The 21,250-nt window shown below is 36.6% G+C and overlaps 1 protein-coding gene across 1 annotated transcript in view; it reads left to right on the top strand.

Moving 5' to 3' along the window:
- The window catches only part of LOC111055981 (SPARC-related modular calcium-binding protein 1), a 90,338-nt gene that overhangs the window by 19,204 nt on the left and 49,884 nt on the right, over positions 1 to 21,250 (top strand). The window contains exon 2 of the mRNA XM_039431339.1: positions 17 to 245. Coding sequence (XP_039287273.1) covers positions 17 to 245 — 229 coding nt within the window. The remainder of the gene's footprint in view (positions 1 to 16; positions 246 to 21,250) is intronic.

The following is a 21,250-nucleotide window of genomic DNA, read 5'->3' as shown; positions in this document are numbered from 1 at the left end:
AACTTTTTGTATGTAGGACGGCCAAACGAGGATAGAGCAGTGCGAAGCGCGGCAGGCTGAGATGCGAGAGCGTGCAAATCGACCGCGACTGAGGCCGCGACCTGTATGCGGCACCAACGGACAGACGTACGCCTCACGTTGTCATCTAGTGAGGGCTGCCTGTCAAGGGGGCCTCCTCAAGGGGAGCGCAGTCTCCTCCACCCCTCGGCGGCAGCTCAAAGTCAAGCATCGCGGACGGTGCAGAGGTCAGTGATATCATTGAAAAATATAATTTATATCTTAACTTACCATCATTTGTTGGTGATATCAAATAACATCAGAATACGATTCTATTAGATAGATTCTATTTTCTATGGTGATATGAAGTTGAGAAGGATTTAAATTTTCATTCAATGTCTCAAACATGTATTAGAAACTGTTGGGCTACGAACAGATAGGTCAGGTCAATGTTTAGCTTTCAGTGTAGGTGGCGCTCACTGTCGACATTCATGAAAAGGTGTGTTCAGTCTTATGCGCCAAGAACACGCGCATTTATCAATTATGTTCAACTTATTCTATTTTATTTATGCAGAAATAGAAAGATACAAAGGAAATTAGCATAGAATCAGGTGATGGAAAGAAAAATGCGCGATTTTGTGGCGCATAAGGCTAGGAACACACCAGTTAGTCAAGAAAAGACAAAAACGTTTAGTCACAATACTTCACATCGTTGCTTATGAAGACTTGTCTAATTGCAATGACTAATCGGTGTGAGTTGCGTCATAAGCAACTATGTGAAGTATTGTGACTAAACGTGTCTTGTCTTGTCTTGACTAACTGGTGTGTGCCCACCCTTAGTCATTGCAATTAGACATGTCCTCATAAGCAACTATGTGAAGTATTGTGACTGAACGTGACCAGTCTTGTCTTGTCTTGACCAACTGGTGTGTGCCCACCCTAAGCCTCTACGCATAAAACATTGTAATGAGTGTGAACAAAAGTATTTGGTTGAAGTTTTGGTCGATATTCAGCACTATTTCCCGGTTGCACAAGGAACGGTTAAATTTTAATCATGATTAAATCTCACGAGATCCAATCAGAGAAGGTTTTTTTTTGGAAAAGAAGGCTTCTAACGAGGTTCTCGTCAAAGTTATTAGACAGATCTGTCTACTAACGTTGGGTTCTCGTAGCATTTATAATTCAACCCACTTTTGTGCAACCGGGTCAAAGATTCCCAAATGTTTTTATAATTAACAGCTGATTAACAGCAGTTGTATGATTAACAGCTGATCAACAGCTGATTAACAGCTGATTAGTGGCATCAATCGAAACCGAAATCCACACTGTGATCCATTCATTGTTCATTTTGTTCGCACCTTTTTTACTTTCCTTGCCCTATTACCATAGGTATACCATAGGTACACTTCAAGATGGCGGCTGAAAAAATGTTATCAAAAACAGGGTTTTCCGCGCTTACTTAAGGCCCTTACAATATAAGGATCCGACACGAACAATTTCGATCAAATGCAATTCAAGATGGCGGCGAAAATGACGTCAAAACAGGGGTTTTCGTGATTTTCTCGAAAACGGCTCCAACGATTTTGATCAAATTTATACCTAAAACTGTCATTGATAAGCTCTATCAAGTCCCATATCTGTGAAAATTTCAGGAGCTCCACCCCATCCATGCAAAGTTTGATTTTAGATTCTTAATTATCAGGCTTCAGATACAATTTAAACAAAACATTTCTAATTGAAAAGATTGAGCATGAAAATCGCCACAATTAATGTCCAGTAACATTTTCACCTAAAATTGAAAATAAGCTTGGAATTCGAGAAAATGTGATTATTCAATTGCAAACTGTTGGCAACTGTTGATTCTATTAAATCATTCACTATGAAGAGATAGCAGACCTCGTGTGTCTCCAACGTTATTGTCCTGTCACCAGCTGGCTCAGATCTTTATTATTATTATTTTTATGTAACCCATCGTGGGTTAAATGGAAGAGGAGGCTTCTATTGCCTCAATTTCGCCCACATCACTTTTATTGTTAAGTGTAAATAAAAGTCATTTATCTATCTATCTATCTATCTATCTATCTATCTATCTATCTATCTTTGAATAGTAGTGAGTGTGGAGCAGTCCAGACTGTGAGACACATAGTGGAGGAATGTCCCAGATCAGCATACACAGGTGCACATGAAGATTTCCTGGTGGCTAAACCAGGCATCAATAGCCTATTAAATACCCTGGAAGCATGCCTCTAATTTCCAGGTCAAAAGTGACTAAGATATTTTCATTCGATTTATATATGAATTTTCTATTGTTTTCTTTTTTTTTTTTCGAATTTTGTGATCATAAATGTGTTGTGTATACTGCCATACGCTAAATAAATAAATGAATAGTAGTCTTGAGATGCGCGTGAACACTAGCTTCAGGTGATCAATTTTCATAACTGCAAGGAAAGTTGTGTGAGTGCGCCACATCAGATTTTTTAATAGAGTGAGCGTTCGTAGACTTGGAAAAAGTCTGTGCACAGGTTTGTAAAAATAGAAACTAAACCTATGGAGTGAACATACTGGTATAATTCCAAATCACATGAATGATAGAGTGATATACAAAAACAAACATCTTTTTCCGGACAAGAAAGAAACTGTGATTTTTTGCTGAGAATGAAGCCTACATGAGCTCTAGGCTTGTGCATGGGCACTGATGATGATGAGAGATGAGTGAGTAGTTCTACTACAGTTTAGAAGGGATCCGAAGCAGCGGAAGCGATTTAAAAAATCGTAAATGGTATTTCAAGGAGTTCGACTCTCAAAGTGGTCACCCTTACAACGGGAGTAGCAGGCACATGAAGCTTAACTTATCCATCGATAGCTTATCAGCGCGATCACGGATCCAATCGCTTCCCCAATTGCTGAGAGTAAATTGTGACTTAAACTTGTTGCAATACGAATTTCATTGTTGTTATCTGAACTGAGAGTGCAATCATTCGAAAAACTGCAGTGATAGCATGCAAGTGGTTGTGAAAGACCCTAGGGGTAAATTTCACCTCAACTCAATAATGCAATATTTATTATTGTTCTACTTCGATCACGAAGAATTCATGAAGATATTGGAGGAATGCTATTAGTTCTCCTAATTTTTTCTTAATTTTTGTAACTAGTCCCGATCACCCGAAATGATCGCCGATCCTGATAATGAGAAGATCTGATTTACTAAACCTACACCATCATAATTTACTAGTAGTTCTGTGAACAGTAGACCTCACGCAGTATTCTCATCCACAAGTACCTGATTGAAACTATAGACCTTATGGAAATACAGCAATAGACTGGCTTCTCCACACATCTGTGTAATCACTTGTCAGCTGATTTATGATGAATAATTATTCTATAGTCTGATTTTTACTCTAATATTGGCGTATGAAGGAGACTCCTTTTCCTTTTATACTAGTAGTTCTGTGAACAGTAGACCTCGCGCAGTTATAACGACGTCCCAAAACCATAAGCACATCCACACTGATAAACTAACTATTTATTTGATCAGATCATGCTTACACAAGATTTAATAATCATATTACTAGCCGTCAGGCTCGCTTCGCTCGCCATATGCGTCTAGCCAGGGGGCTCCGTCCCCTGGACCCCCGACTGGATCGTCCAGGAATGAGATCAGCAGGCTCGCTTCGCTCGCCTGCAATTTTTCATTGAGCATTTTATCATATTTTGGGACAATCCAGTCGGGTCCAGACTAAACGTCTGGCCTAAAGGATGGCGAGCGAAGCGAGCCTGCGGCTAGTAAATAATATTCCCAGGATTGAAGTAGCAGTGCCAAATCAATTTTTCCGCGATAAATGCATTTAAATCTTCAACTTGGTGCCACCTAACAAAGTCAACTCAACTTAATGCCAACCTGACAAAATTATTAATTTAGTTGCCAGTTAACAACTGTTCGAAGAGGTACTCTATTAGATTATAGTTCTATAGTAACATATGATATGGGAATTTTAATTATAATTAAGAGATTGGGAGAAGAAGAATATACATGCTAAAAAGACGAACTTTAAACCCCTAAAAAAACCACCCTTAGAGTTAAAAATATTGCCAAAAGATTTCTTAGTGCGCCTCTAAAGTGCTAAATCGTACATTTTCAAATATATATATCTTGAGGGTACCGCTTGAGGACATCGCTTGAGGGTTGGTCAGCATCTATCAATGGAATGTATCATTATTCCTGTTAAGCTTATTATGTCTATTATCTGATTGAATAATCAAAATTTTTCACTCTACATAATAACAAGCGATATCATGCTAACTCATGTAAAAGCTCTATTACCATGATAACAAACTTCTTGTATAATCTATCAACGCCTGCATTGGAGGCTAGATGATTCAAGGATTTGAAAGATTGAAGCTTACAAGATCATAAATTTTCAAATACAACATTTCTTGACGATACTAAACTCGAGGGGCAGTCAACATCTATAATGGAGTGTATTATTATAGCTGTTCGGCTTATTATGTCTGTATCAGATTAAAGAATCATATTTTTGAAAGCGAAGTTTATGAGACCAAATTGAAGGGCCCTTGACTGGAACCTGAGGAGTGGTCTGAATTTATCAATGAACTGTATCATTAGAAAGTGAATCACGACTGCAAGTCAAGTGGAACCCAAGTGTATAGTAGTGTACAGTGTACGGTATCTGGTGTGATAAAAACGACAGAGGTCATGACAACGGTCAGGAATTTATTATGGTTATTTGTATCCAAGGTCTGATCTGACATGAGATCGATGCTGGACTCTGACAAGTGCAGAAAATACTTCGAAAAATACATATAGATATCTCCTTTTTCTCCTTTTCTTTCTCCTTCTACTTCTTCTTCTCCTTCTCCTTCTTCTTCTTCTTCTTCTTCTTCTTCTTCTTCTTCTTCTTCTTCTTCTTCTTCTCTTCTTCTTCTTCTTCTTCTGCTTCTTCTCCTTCATCTCCTTCTTCTTCTCCTTCTTATACCTCTTCTATTTTCTTTTTATTCTTCTTTTTCTTCTCGTCCCCCTTCTCCTTCTCCTTCGTCTTCCTACCTATTTCTCCTTCTTTTTCACCCTCTCCTCCTTCTTCTTCATGCCCTCCTTCTCCATCTCCTACTCCTCTTCTTCTGCTCCACCTCTTCCTCCTCCTTCTCATTCTCCTTCCTTCTTCTTCTTCTTCTTCTTCTTCTTCTTCTTCTTCTTCTTCTGTTTCTTCTTTCTTCTTCTTCTTCTTCTTCTTCTTCTTCTCCATCTTCTTCTTCTTATCCCTCTTCTCACTCTTCACCCTCTTCTTCTCCCTCTTATCCCTCTTCTTCTCCATCTTCTTCTCCTCCTCCTTATTCTTCATACCTCTTTCTTCTTCTTCTCCTTCTCCTTCTTCTTCTCCCTCTTCTTTTTTCTTTTTCTTCTTCTTCTTTTTCTTCTCGTCCCCTTCTCCTTCTCTTTCTTCGCCTTCTCCTTCGTTTTCCTAACTCTTTCTTCTTATTCTCCTTCTTCTCCATCACCTTCTTCACTCTCTTCTTCTCCTTCTTATTTTCCCTCCCCTTCTCCTTCTCCTACTCCTTTTTTCCTCCTCCTTCCCCCGCCTTCTTCGTCTTTCTACCTCTTTCTTCTTCTCCTTCTTCTTTTCCTATTTCCTTCCCTTTCTCCTTCTCCTTCTCCGCCTTCTTCGTCATCCTACCTCTTTCTTCTTCTTTTTCACCTTCTCCTCCTTCTCCTTCCTGCCTTTACTTTCCTTCTCCTCTTTCTTTCCCTCCTCCTCCTCCTCCTCCTCCTCCTCCTCCTCCTTCTCCTCCTCCTCCTCCTCCTCCTCCTCCTCCTCCTCCTCCTCCTCCTCCTCCCCTCCTCCTACTCCTCCTCTCCTTCCTCCACTTATTCTTCTCCTCCTCCATCTCCTTCTTCTTCTTCCTCTCCTCCTCCTCCTCCTCCGACTCCTCCTCCTCCTCCTCCCACTTCTTCTCCTTCTCCTTCTTCACAACATCAACACAAAATCTAAATACAGATATAAGAGTAATTCTCACCGGAGTGTAGCCTATATAGATATAAAAATACTGATAAAACACAGAGAATAAGATCTAGTTCCAACGTTTTCAAGGACTTGACATCAACACAACATTGATAGTGTGGGTGCAGTTTTATTTAGTTTACATGGATACTTGTACAGGTGGACACAAAGTGTTTTAATAGCTGCAAATAGTGAGATCAATTCGAAACTGTCAGAATAAGCTGAATTGGTAGTATTTACATTATACATGAAGAACGCTGACAATTTAAAGTGGACTGTAGTTACTTTGATGTGATCTTGTTAACGGTTGAACAGGAACAAAACAAAGACGACCTTGTCAGGCCAATCTATTCCTCGATTCTAGTGAGAAGTACAGTTGGAATTATTTAATCGTAGGATTTGTTGACCTTTAGGGAAATAGACACTGATTGCTATCGTTTAAGTAGTGCAGGTGCTAGTTTAGTTGAAAACAGAGGAAATTTATACGATTATTTCATTCTATGGTTAAAACTTCATTGACCGAACGTAGTGAGGTCTATGTTTTAACTCGGATTTTCTTTTGCCTGTCTGTATGTAACGTGATTACGGCCAAACGCGTTGATAGAATTCGATGAGATTTGGCAGGAATATTCCTTTTTCAACTGCGCGTCGATTTAAACACAAGATTTTTTGAAATTTTGCATTTTAAGGATAATATGAAAAGAAAAGGAATTCCTCCATACTCTGAATTCATACTTATTTCCATAAGGTGTATAGTTTCAATCAGGTACTTGTGGATGAGAATACTGCGTGAGGTCTACTGTTCACAGAACTACTGGCATTATCATAGATACTAGTAGTTCTGTGAGCAGTAGACCTCGCGCTCAGTAAGTTACATTGACCTGTTGTCATGTTTTCTCAAAAATTAATAAATAATTTTTCAATTTATAATGTCTAGAAAAAATCCTAAATAAATATAGAGCTTTCTGACCTATCGTACTGTGACGTGTCGTCCCGGAATGTGAGAGTGTGAGCGCTGTTATCAGGTCTGGCTGCAACTGTCTACAACGTTGATGGAAAGATACATTTTCACAAAGTTTCTGCACATATCGCCATAAAAATGAAGGAAAACTTGTAGTTTTCTGGCTATTTGTTCAATGAAAATTACTGATGAATCATACAATTTAATTCCGATGTTGTTGGACATGTCTACTTCCTGTAGCTTGTAACTGACTATTCTACTTTTGTTTCATTCTTTTATTGATTCAATGATACACAATTATTTCTAGAATAATTTGGTGGAGGATCAACAGACACAGTCCAAAACTGTTCATCTGACCTCTAGGGAAATAGGCACTGATTGCTATCGTTTAAGTAGTGCAGTTGCTAGTTTATTTGAAACTTCATCTGGTTTTCAACTATAAATGCAATTGGCATAAACTTCAGCTATTTCTCCACTATGAGAAACGCAATAGGTAGGACCATTAAAATAGTCCAGAAAATGGGTTATTTCAAATTATACTATCTTGAATTTCTCCAAAATATATCAGCCTAATTACTTTGCCGCCCCTAGCACATGTCACCCTGGCCTAACGGGCTTAGTATAGGCCTAGTGTGATTTTCAACCTTAACAATATTGGCACTAAGATAGTCATAAGGTACAGCTACTAATTTAGATTTTAAACGTAAACTATTATCATACTGTAGTACTATAAAATAAATTCGTTGTTGGTTATCCATCTTGTTTTCACTATTATTTTATTTATTTAACAACAATGACGAAACAACTTAATCACAAAATGATTGGAAACGAAAAAACAGACTTATATCCCTTACTATTCCATTCCTGAATTTTGATTGCATATCAGTCCAAAAGAGGTTATGATTCTTCAGCAGTTTTAAACACATACATTTTGATCCCAATATAATCACATAAAATTTTGAATTTAGAATGTTAATATAGGAAATTAACTAGAACAATCTACTGTATATAGTATCAAGTCAAATACTTGAAAAATAATGAATAAACAATGAAATTTTTGAGCCATAATAAAAACACAGAATCACTCACTGAGTCACCTGATCATATAATAACAATATTACTAAAAACACTTCTAGTAGTAATAAAATAAATGTAAATGGTACTAAACTTGATATAGTCGTTTCGTAATAACTTTTCTCATTTTTCAAACTCGAACTTTAATGTTGAATCATTCTTTTCTAAAAACCAATCACTGCCATAGATAAAGACAATCAACAAAACTGATACATTTCATAATGTAGACTTGAAGACATAACAAATGCAATTTATTGTTCTTTCTAGGCTTTGTAGTCAAAACTTTGACTTGAAATACATCTTTATTTGAATATTGTTACTGATATTATAATTCAAAACTATTTGCAAAATGTTCTCAAAGTATAATAACACATTTAGTTGAAAAATAATACCATGGAAACTTTAAAAAAAAAAACTTTCATGGTACTAGTAGTTCTGTGAACATTAGACCTCGCGATCAGTAAGTTACATTGACCTATTTTTATGTTTTCTCAAAAATTAATAGACAATTTATCAATTTGAAATGTCTAGAAAAAATCCTAAATAAACATAGAGCTTTCTGTCCTATCGTATTCCTATTCTGTAGTCCCTGAATGTGAGTGTGATCGCTGTTATCAGGTCTGACTGCACTAGTCTACAACGTTGATGGAAAGATACATTTTCAAGATGTTCGATGTTTTTGAACGAGTAGTATTATAGTCAACTGTCTACTAACGTTGATGGAAAGATACATTTTCAAGATGTTCGATGTTTTTGAACGGGTATTATTATAGTCCACAGCTGATTTATGATGAATAATTCAAAAGTCTGATTTTTACTCTAATATTGGCGTATTTTTCCTTTTATGTTATCCTTGAAATGCAAAATTTCCAAAAACCTTGTATATACGTCGACGCGCAATTAAAAAAGGAACATACCTGTCAAATTTCATGAAAATCTGTTACCGCGTTTCGCCGTAAATGCGCAACATAAAAACATTTAAACATTAAGAGAAATGCCAAACCGTCGACTCGAATCTTAGACCTCACTTCGCTCGGTCAATTAACTTAAGAACATTTTTGGCGTTCCTTGAATACCTTGGGACTCTCGGGGATAGTCTCAAATGACTTACATCAACTTTCTTCAACTCCAAAATAACCTGGAAAATCTCAAATAACTTTTTGAAAATTGTGAGGTTGCCACATAATATCAATTAAAATACACAGCTGGTTTCGCAGGTAAACTTAAAAATCTGTCTATATTACACACTACAAAACTTCATCATGAATCATCATAGCATCTTCAAATTGCAACATATCTCTTTAGGAACCACCATGAGATGATCTTTTGATATTGGTGCAGCCCGTTCGTGAAAATATCAGTGTGTGTTGCCTTGGGAGACTTGGCAACAGGGCACAAGGGGCAAGGGGTTGGAGAGAGAGGGCCTGACAACGAAACATGGTGAGTAAGAGAGAAAGAATGAGAGGGGGGGTCCGAGGGTCGATCGGAGGCTTTGTTTTGGCGTCATGTAGTCTGAGGTGGCTGGACCACATTCCTTCCCTTTTTCTTCTTCTTCTTCCCCTTTTTCTTCTTATTCTGCTTCTTTTCGGTCCTTCCACCTTATTTTTCGTGTTTTTTTCCTCTCTCCATCTCCTGCGTATCATAGGCATAGGTCATCGTTCTCTGTCTCACTCGCTCTCCTGGTAAAGGTATATCGTCGTCCCCCTCTGGCAGAAGTATGCCTATATCTGTTGCTGCTGGAAGAGGGGGACACTCCTACACTTTTCAACTTTAACACTCATCTTGATTGTAGCTATAATATCAAAACGTTTTCCAAGGACACCACAATGATTTACGCATTTCTTTAATATCGTACAACTGATTTAGCAATTCCTCTTTTTCGATTCTTTCTTATTCGTCTTGTTCTTCTTCTTGTTCTTGTTCTTGTTCTTCTTGTTCTTCTTGTTCTTCTTCTTCTTCTTCTTCTCTTCTTCTTCTTCTTCTTCTTCTTCTTCTTCTTCTTCTTCTTCTTGTTCTTCTTGTTCTTGTTCTTCTTCTTCTTCTTCTCTTCTTCTCTTCTTCTTCTCTTCTTCTTCTTCTTCTTCTTCTTCTTCTTCTTCTTCTTCTTCTTCTTCTACTTCTTTTTCTGCTTCTTCTTCCACTCCATCTTATTCTCAACTCTCTCATCTTCTTCAACTCTACTTTTCTGCTTCTTCTTTGACTCCATCTTCTCAACTGTCCTCTTCTCCTTGCTATTTCTCCTTTCTACTTCTTTTCTGCTTGTTGATCTTCTTAACCTCTTTCCCTTTTTCTTTATAATCTTTCTCTTCTTACTCCACTACACTTTCCACTTTTTAGTTTTCCTTTCCTAATAAACTTTCTTTCTTCTTCTTCTTCTTTTTCTTTTTTTTCTTTTTCTCTTCTTCTTCTTCTTCTTCTTCTTCTTCTCCATTTTATTCTGTTCAGTCTTCTAGTCCTAATTTCACTCTTTGGTTGACATTATACTGTCAAGTCTTTAAAAATTCGAGTTATTTCCTCTTAGAAACGATGATAAGTAGTTAGCTGCTCAGAACTCTTATCCACTATAGTGATTTATTTTTGGTAAATCCTATTATTGTATTAAGCGAGCAATTTCTGTATATCCCATTATAATTAAGTGAGCAATTTCTGTATATCCTTTCTAGTCCAGTCAATATAGACATAAAAAGGGGGTGTGCTTGCAATTTATATTGTAGTTGTAGAAAAATTTGCTATTGCTTTTTTTAGATTATAAAATTCTGAATAAAATGAGATCATTTGGAACACTCTATCTTCAATGAGTACTGAGTTATGATTTTTCAAAAAAGAGTGAAACTTGAAGAAAAAATCAATTTTGATGAATTTTAGTTTTTTATCAACAATATTTTCCAATTGTTACCATTTAGATGTATAATTCAACATTCCTCTGGGCGTATTTTTGTGCTCTACAATCTGAGATCAGGTAGAGCGCTCTATCTCATATAGATTTCCAGGTACACCTGACAAAAATGCTCCTTGTATTGTGAAAACACCTGATTTTATGCTTCAACCATCATCACCAACTACATAGTCTTCACATTGATATTTTGCACAATGACATAAGTTTATGAGATTATGTTCTATGAGAATCACATATGTTAGATTCACTTCATTTCAGTATTTCCTAGTGGAGAGGCGCGCTTAAGGACACCTTAAGGATCTAAATTTCAAACACTTCTAACTCTTGACACAATGCTCAGATTTCATCGTACTACACTTCATTCTTCTCGGCTCGTCAAGGCGGTCCAAAATCACGCATCATAAGTCAAATTCGGTCGAAAAATGGAAAATTTATTGTTGAGTGTACTTAAGCCCATATTCTAATACACAAAAAATGGCCAATATCTATATAATTAAGGCTGCATGTCTTGTGAAATACTTCTGATAACATTTCCAAATCAAGTGAGGATGTGAAAATTGACCCCCTCTACCCACTACAGTAAATAATACTTTCGATTCCAATACAATTCGAAAGTTAGAGAAGATTTTAAAAAGTGATTTTACTGTTGATCAAGAGTTTCTGAAAACGAGTCTGATACATTATAGAAACTCACGATTGATTCCAAATTGTAGATAAATTCAGTTTTCCTTTTTTACTTTCCTTGCCCTATTACCATAGGTAATATAGGTAATATAGGTAATAGGTAAATACGTAAGTATTGCTTTCCGAAAAAAATTAAGGTACCCCAATTTCTAATTTCTATACGTTTCAAGGTCCCTGAGTCCGAAAAAGTGGTTTTTGGGTATTGGTCTGTATGTGTGTGTGTGTGTGTGTGGTGTGTGTGTGTGTGTGTGTGTGTGTGTGGTGTGTGTGTTGTGTGTGTGTGTGTGGTGTGTGTGTGTGTGTGTGTGTGTGTGTGTGTTGTGTGTGTGTGTGTGTGTGTGTTGTGGTGTGTGTGTGTGTGTGTGTGTGTGTGTGTGTGTGTGGTGTGTGTGTGTGGTGTGTGTGTGGTGTGTGTGTGTGTGGGTGTGTGGTGTTGTGTGTGTGTGTGTGTGTGGGTGTGTGTGTGTGTTGTGTGTGTGTGGTTGGTGTGTGTGTGGTGGGGTGTGTGTGTGGTGTGTGTGTGTGTGTGTGTGTGTGTGTGTGTGTGGTGGTGTGTGTGTTGTGTGTGTGTGTGTGTGTTGTGTTGGTGTGTGTGTGGTGTGTGTGGGTGTGTGGTGTGTGTGGGTGTGTGTTGTTGTGTGTGTGTGTTGTGGTGTGTGTGTGTGGTGTGGTGGTGTGTGTGTGTGTGGTGTGTGTGTTGTGGTGTGTTGTGTGGGTGTGTGTGTGTGTGTGTGTGTTGTTGGTGTGTGTTGTGGTGTGGTGTGTGTGGGGTGTGGTGTGTGTGTGTGTGTTGTGTGTGGGGTGTGGTGTGTGTGTGGGGGTGTGTGTGTGTGTGGTTGTGTGGTGTTGTGTGTGTGTGTGTGTGGTGGGTTGGGTGTGTGGTGGGTGTGGGGTGGGGGGTGTGTGGTGTGTGGTGTGTGTGTGTGTGGTGTGTGGTGTGTGTGTGTGTGTGTGTGTGTGTGGGTGTGTGTGTGTGTGTGGTGTGTGGGTGTGTGTGTGGGGGTGTGTGTGGGTGGGGTGTGTGGGGTGTGGTGGTGGTGTGTGTGGTGTGTGTGTGTGGTGTGGTGGTGTGTGGTGTGTGTGTGTGTGTGGTGGTGTGGTGTGTGTGTGTGTGTGTGGGTGTGTGGTGTGTGTGTTGTGTGTGTGTGTGGTGTGTGTGTGTGTGTGGTGGTGTGTGTGTGTGTGTGTGTGTGGTGTGTGTGTGGGTGGGTTGTGTGTGTGGTGTTGTGTGTGTGTGTGTGGTGTGTGTGGTGTGTGTGTGTGTGTGTGTGGTGTGTGTGTGTGTGTGGTGTGTGGTGTTGTGTGTGGGTGTGTGTGGTGTGTGTGTGTGTGTGGTGGTGTGTGGTGTGGGGTTGTGGTGTGTGTGTTGTGTGTGTGTGTGTGTGTGTGTGTGTGTGTGTGGTTGTGTATATGAGTGTATGTGCGTCTGGTACACGATATCTCATCTCCCAGCTAACGGAATGACTTGAAATTTGAACGTAAGGTCCTTACACTATAAGGATCCGACACGAACAATTTCTATCAAATGCAATCCAAGATGGCGGCTAAAATGGCGAAAATGTTTTCAAAAACAGGGTTTTTTCGCGATTTTCTAGAAAACGGCTTCAACGATTTTGATCAAATGCATACCTGAAATAGTCATTGATAAGCTCTATCAACTGCAACAAGTCCTATATCTGTAAAAATTTCAGGAGCTTTGCCCCATCTATGCAAAGTTTGATTTTAAATTCTCAATTATCAGCCTTCATATACAATTTAAACAAAACATTTTATGTGGAAAAGATTGAGCATGAAAATCTCTGCAATTAATGACCAGTAACATTTCCACCTAAAATTGAAAATAAGCTTGAAATCCCAGAAAATGTGATTATTAAATATTGCAAACTGTTGGCAACTGTTGGTTCTATTAAATCATTCACTATGAAGAGATAGCAGACCCTCGTGTGTTTCCAGCGTTATTGAACTATCACCAGCTGTCTGTGATAGATATTTATATAACAAAGATATTTATCTCGGGCCACTCCCGTGTTTCGGATGGACACGTTAAGCCGTCGGTCCCGGCTGCCTAAAAAGCAGTCGTTAGGTCATGTCAGAGGCGCTGAAATTGATCAGCTGCGACCTGAAAACTCTGACACCAGACCTGAGCCAGCCAGGTCACTCGATATTATTATTATTATTACCAGCTGTCTTATATCTTTAATAGTAGACTTGAGATGCGCGAGTACACTAGCGTCAGGTGATCAATTTTCATAACGGCAAGGAAAGTTGTGTGAGTGCGCCACACCAGATTTTTTAAGTGTAACAAACGATTTTCTTCGATTTGATTTGAACTTGAGACTTCAATTGGAACAGCTGAAGAAGTTGACGGTTTAAATACTGTACTGCTCCAATAAAAAATAATGAATCAATTTTGAATATGGATAAGCACCATTCAATACCTAGCAAGCTGTGATATGATGGTGCTACTTTTCAAGAATTTGAAAAACATACAATAGAAAAAAATACGAACAGTCAGTTTCCTTCATCAAACAGATATTTTGGTAACAGAAATGGATAACTGATGACTAATCGTTGAAACATTCACCTGACAGAGGTACGTAATTACGAAAGAAGTAACTGGAGTTCAAAGGAATCTAGAGTCAACGTTTAAAATCTCCTATCAGCTGATCACTATTCAAGAGTGATTACAATACAATGCACTTACTCACTATGCAGAACACTGGTTGATAACCTTTTGATAAGCTCTCAACAAGAAACAAGAGAAAGGATCTTCTTTATCTCTTTCAGATCTTCTCTCTCTCTCCCTCTCTCTCTCTCTCTCGTTTTCCCCTTATGCTTCTTTTTTATCATTTTATTTTACTATCCACGATTATCTCTTCATCTTCTTGTTTTTTCGTTTTCTCTCTTCCTCACTTCTTCTTCTTCTTTTTCTTCTTCTTCTTCTCCTTCTTCATCCTCCTCCTCCTCCTCCCCTCCTCCTCCTCCTCCTCCTCCTCCTCCTCTCCTCCTCCTCCTCCTCCTCCTCCTCCCCCCCTATAATCTATTCCCTATTTTCTTTTTATTTCTTCTTTTTATAGCCTTATTCTTCTTCTCCTAGCTCTTCTCCCCCTTTCTTCTTCATCTTATTCCTGGATCTCCTAATCATACTTCTTATTCTGATCTCCCTTTCTACACTAGTTCTTCATGTTTCCTCTCTCGCTTCTCTTAAGGCTGTGCAAAGGCACAAACATTAACTTTCTACTCGTGATATTTTTCAAAGTTTTTCGATTTGTATATCATTAAGATATCAAAATGAGAAAGTTTTCTTAGGAAAACATTTTTTTCCGATCATTACTTTTTAGATATGAGCGCCTAAAGTTTAAATTTTTGGGACAGAACATTTCGAATTCGATGAAAGATAATTTCATGCGATTTAGGGCCGTTTGCACAGTCAAAGTTTGAACTCGATTTAATCAGCTTGTGGCTTAAACTCAAAATGGAACACATTATAACAAACTAGACTTGATACGGATTTAATCCGGTTTAAAAAGAGATTTAGTTTAAACTGTCACTGTGCAAACGGCCCTTAGAGGATAGATTCTTCCTAGTATTGTTGATCTAGTAAAACAAAAATTCTCTGAAAATATAGTAATATAATAAATCAAGATAGTTATTCAATTTACTAAAAATTGAAATTACTAAAATTACTAAAATTATTCAATTTACTAAAAAAAAAACAGATTATCTGATTCTTATCTCAGCCAGATGGCTAGTCACGGATTAAACTGGCTTATTGATAACCAACTAGAATAGTAGGTGATACCCAAGTTGTTTAGATCACTGTTTTATCCGATTTAGCCAATTGAAATTTACAGTAAATACAATGCATATATATACACCTTGGAATAACTGATCATTCAATGATAATTCTAGAATTGGAGTAGGAAGGAGTTGTAATAGGAAAGATTCAAGTAATAAAGTACTTGGTGATAAACTTCAATGAATTGGAAGCCGAATTACAGAGGCTGCAATGGGAGAGAGTTTTAGATAAGAGTTCTGTTTCAGCTGCTTTCGATTTATTCATCAGCCAGTTATCAGATCTGATAGAAAAATGTAAATATAGTAAATCTAGAAATAGTTCCAATGCACTACAGTAAATTAACTCCATGGATTCAGATTATTTATTTAGAGGTATTGATAGGAGAAAAAATTGTACAAATTGATGATTTCAAGAACATATGATGTAAATCTTAAAGAGTATTTATTTATTATTTATTATTATTTATTTATTTATTTATTTATGGAGACAACAGGTTACCCCTAATGTGTCTCCTTCAAAATACAACATACAGATACAATACGTGAAATACAACAATACAATGAAAAAAAATGAACAAATAACTTTCAATTGCAATATTGTATTACAAATCATTTAGAAAAGGTTGAAATCTGATTTGAGGAAGGAAAGTAAGAAGAGTACTACATGAATGAATTTGATAATTGTTCTGGTAATGTGAGGAATCAATGGAGAATAGTAAATAGATTGATAGGAGAACGAGAAACCCAAGGTAGAAGTTACTAGCTTAGTAGTAAATTCGCATACTGTCTCTGGACAAAGAAACATATTGCTAAAGAATTCAATTCATTTTTATTAACATTTCTCAACAGTTACGAAATTCATTTATTTTTACAGAAGATCACGAAGAAATAGATTCCCGCTTCACTTGTAAAGATATGCCACATTCATTATTCTTATTCCGACTGACGAAACAGAAGTTTTACAAAAATAGTAGCTGATCTAAAAAGCAATAAAGCCCCTGGAATTGACAACATTAATAGTTATATTGTAAAGAAAATTGCCATTCATATTGCTGGAGTTCTGAGTGAACTTTTCAATTGGAGCATGAAGACTGGTGAATTTCCTGAATGTTGAAGATTGCAATTGTGATCTCAATCTTCAAGCATGGTAACAGAGAAGATTGAATTGTTACCGCCCCATATTCGCTGTTGCCTGTTTTTGCCAAGATTTTCGAAAAGATAATAAAAATACGATTAATAAGTTTTCTCAAAAGATTTGATTATTTTAGTAAAAATCAATTTGGTTTTAGAGAGGGCCTGAGTACCGAAGATGGTCTGGTTACATTTCTTGAGGATATTTATAATAGTATTAATGAAGTAAAAAAATGTTCAGCCCTGTATGTAGATATCACTAAAGCATTGATACAGTAGACCACTCAATATTATTGAAAAAGTTGCATGCAGCAGGAGTACGAGGTTTACCTTATAAATGGTTTGAAAGTTATCTCACAAACAGAAGCAGTGTGGAAGAATGGGTGGATGTTATAGTAATTTTGAAAACATTGAATAGGAGTGCCCCAGGGATCTGTATTAGGGCCTATTCTATTTCTTGTGTATATCAATGACCTATGTAATGCTAAACTAGATGGAAATTGACTGCTTTTGCAGATGATACAGCACTTACATATACAGGAACTGATTGCGATGCATATATGTGAAAATGAGTGCCGACTTGAGAGTCTTAAACTACGGGTTTAGTAAGAATTACATGTAATGAGTGAAAAAACTAAATATATGATTTTCAACCTAAGAGGAGATCTATTCTTAAATACCATTTGTCGTATCACCGTTACTCATGCGCTGCTATAGATAACTGCAACTGCCTGAAAATGAGACTGTGAGCAATATTAAATACCTTGGTCTAGTTATTGACTCAAATCTATCTTGAAGAAAAAACATGTAGCTAAATAAAAAAAAGAGTTCTGTAGAGGGATTAGGAGTTTTTACATGTTGAGAGAGCTGTGCCCCACTGTGTGATGATAAATGCTTATCATGCTCTCATTAGTTCCAGGATGAGTTATGGGCTCGTATTATGGGGTGGGACTTATGTCTCAACACTTTATCCATCATAATTTTTCAAAAGTCCTTCATTCGTATTTAACCAGAACCCTAGAACTGATCATTCATGGCCGATATTTGTTCATCTCAAGATACTTCCAATAAGAAATCTTTATGTTTATAAATTATTGAAGCTTTTTTTTCTTAGGAGTTTGAATGAGAATCTCATTAGAGAGGTGAGATATACTTTAGACGGTTTATGGTTCAGGTTCCACATTCGAATTTAACGATATTCCAACATTCATATTATTTTATGGTCCTAGATTGTTCAATCTAGTGTCGCAATATCTAAATTGCCAGGAACTTCACATTCATTTCTGAAATGTTTGAAAAACTACCTGCTCAGTGTTAATGACTGTGAATCTTTCTGAAAATTGTAAGATGATATTCTTAAATAAGAATTCCATTATTTATTATATTAAATCCTGAATGATAATCTAATTAACATATCCTTTCTTAGAGTATGCATTTTGCATTGTAATCTTCTATTTTTTGGTTTTATCTCTGTATGCCTTTTATTTTTCATAATGTAATTACTTCATCCTTGTTTCATGTGATGGGCTACCGTAGCAGAAAAAATGTATTTTCTTTTAAGTTATAATTTATTATGCCAAGTTTATTTATAGAGCGGAGCAGCCTACTCCTCTGAGTATTTTTAGTTGTTTATTAGGAGTAGTACACCCCAATCGGGCTTATGCCTAGGGTGTCCACTTTTATTTCACATTTTTTATATCTTTCTTTTTTATTCTGTATTATTTTGTTTGTGAAATAATGAATTGATTGATTGAAAAAAAAAAAAATAAATAACTTTTATTGAGTTATTTTTGGTAAATTGAAGAACTTTTTCAAAAATTGATATTTTCAGAAATTTTTCGTTTTACTAGATCAACAATACCATGAATATACACCTCTAAATCTCATGGATTTATCTTTTACCGAATTTGGTTCTTCCTTTTCCGTCTCTTTCTTCAATCAATCAATCAATCAAAATCAATCAATCTTCTCCTCATAAGCCTTCCTCTTATTCCAGTCTCCTTCTTCTTCTACTACTTCCCACTACTCCCGTTCCCCCACCCTTTAATCCTTGTCCTCCAGCTTCCGCTCATCTTCCTTTTCAACCTTCTTTTCATTTTTTCTCCTGATCATGATCATCCTTTTCATCTCAATTAGGCTACCCTACTCCAATCTTGCAAGCTATGCCATCTTTCCATCAAACTTATCTGGTATATTCTATAATTGACTATAGACATGATGTCTATAGTCAATGGTTCTTCTGAGCATGGCTTATCATGAAGCGTGAACTATTACCGCATTAATAATGCGTGACGAAAGAATCATACATCATTTTTATCATTACCATCATTATCATCATCCGCAACATAATCATCATTATCATATTTAGTTATCATCACTATCAATATCTCATTCTCAAATCACCTTCATCATCATTATCATCAGCATATCCATGATTATTATAATAATCATCATTTTCATCTTCATCATCATCCTCATCATCATCATCATCATCATATCATCATCATCATCATCATCATCATCATCATCATCATCATCATCATCATCATAATCATCATCATCATCATCATCATCATATCATCATCATCATCATCATCATCATCATCATCAGCATCATCATCTTCATCTCATCATTATTAACATCATCATCATCATCATCATATCATCTGATGAATAAATGATTAATGATCATCGACATCATCTTCCAATGGAACTGATTTATATTGATAAGGATAACATCGATGTGATAATTGGAAGCCGCATGTGGTTGATTGTTATTCAAGTACGGCGATCAATATTGAATTTCGAATGTTTACATTACAAAATGATTATCTATTTGAGAAACAAGTCTATTGTCGAGTCTTTTGGAGGTCGTGTTTACGTTATTGCCATTGAACTCATTTATTGATCAAGACCTAGATATGTAGATCGAAAGGAGGACATTATTTCGATTTTTATATCTGATTAAAACAAAAATATTGAGAAACAATTTGTCCAATGAAATAGAACAGATATTAATGAAAACTTCTCAAGAAATTAGGCCCGCCGCAAAGTAGACTCAAGTTAATCCACGAAAAGCAACCCACGCCGTTGGATTTTTTGAAAATCATTGCTACAGAATTATTCACAATCAATCAGCTGACAAGTGGATTATTCATTGCATGTATTACATAGAGGTCTGGAGAGGCCTAGCAATGGTTTACAAAACCTAAGAGGAAAATATAGGGGAAAATGTTAAGAAAATAATATATTCTTTCTTGATAAATATCTTGATGATTTTTCAGAATTTTTCTAACAATTTACATCATACACTCATGCAGCTGAATCTACATGAAAAATGGAAATAGTTCATGTAGAGACGATTTTACTATCAGTTGAAAAACCAATCAATAATTGGCCGAGCGAAGTGAGATCTAAGATTCAAGTCGACGGTTTGACATTTCTCTTAATGTTTAATTAAATGTTTAGATGTTGCGCATTTACGGCGAAACGCGGTTATAGATTTACATAAAATTTGACAGGTATGTTCCTTTTTTAATTGCGCGTCGACGTATATACAAGGTTTTTGAAAATTTTTGCATTTTGAGTATAACATAAAAGGAAAAAGAAGCCTTCTTCATACGCCAATATTAGAGTAAAAATCATACTATAGAATAATTATTCATCATAAATCAGCTGACAAGTGATTACACAGATGTGTGGAGAAGCCAGTCTATTGCTGTATTTCCCATAAGGTCTATAGTTTCAATCAAGTACTTGTGGATGAGAATACTGCATGAGGTCTACTGTTCACAGAACTACTAGTAGCTTTATGACAAAAAAGCAATTGGTACAATTTTCAAATAGAGAATAGAATAAGAACATAACCACATTTCCAAAAAAGAATCAAATTGGAGTCACATCTTTAAGCTCGTACTACATTTTCCTGATTGGAAAACAAATTTATCGAGACAAAGTTTCAAATTCTGCCACTAGGTGGTAGCTGGTACTGGGTGGTGTTCAACCGCTCAGAACGCAACACATCAGGCGCCGCCCATATTTCTTCTGATTGGTCAGAACCTTTTGAGACCCAATGCTGAAGTCTGCCGGTAGATGTCAGTAGGAACTGGGTCGTAATCAATGATATTTCTGGAATTGCATCACGAATTCATGCCTTCCTGTCCCAATCTCCATTCACGAGAAATATCAGATATTGGTAAAAATCGTAAATTCCGGGCGTAAGTTTTGATACTTCTAAATCATCTAATGATGAGTATATAATTGAAATTAATTTTAAACAAGATCTACGCTGTTGCCCACCAAAAATCTGAAGAAGAAGAAGGAGAAGAAGAAGAAGAAGAAGAAGAAGAAGAAGAAGAAGGAGAAGAAGAGAAGAAGAAGAAGAAGAAGAAGAAGAAGAAGAAGAAGAAGGAGAAGAAGAGAAGAAGAAGAGAAAAATAAGAATAAGAATAAAGAGTGGAAAAAGAATAAGAGCCAAGCCACATGAAATGTTTTTCCTTTGTTTTTACACAGTCGGTGGAGATTTTTTTCGGGACAGAACATTTAAAATTCGGTAAGAGATAAATCCTTGAGATTTAGAGGATTGCTCATGTTATTGCTGATCTAGTAAAACAAAAATTTTCTGAAAATATCAATTTTTTATAAAGTTATCCAATTCACTAAAAATGGCCAAAAATAACTTCTTGGTGAGTTGGT

The sequence above is a fragment of the Nilaparvata lugens genome, chromosome 6, assembly GCF_014356525.2.
Source record: "Nilaparvata lugens isolate BPH chromosome 6, ASM1435652v1, whole genome shotgun sequence".
Lineage (NCBI taxonomy): Eukaryota > Metazoa > Arthropoda > Insecta > Hemiptera > Delphacidae > Nilaparvata > Nilaparvata lugens.
This window is presented reverse-complemented; position numbering and strand designations above follow the sequence as displayed.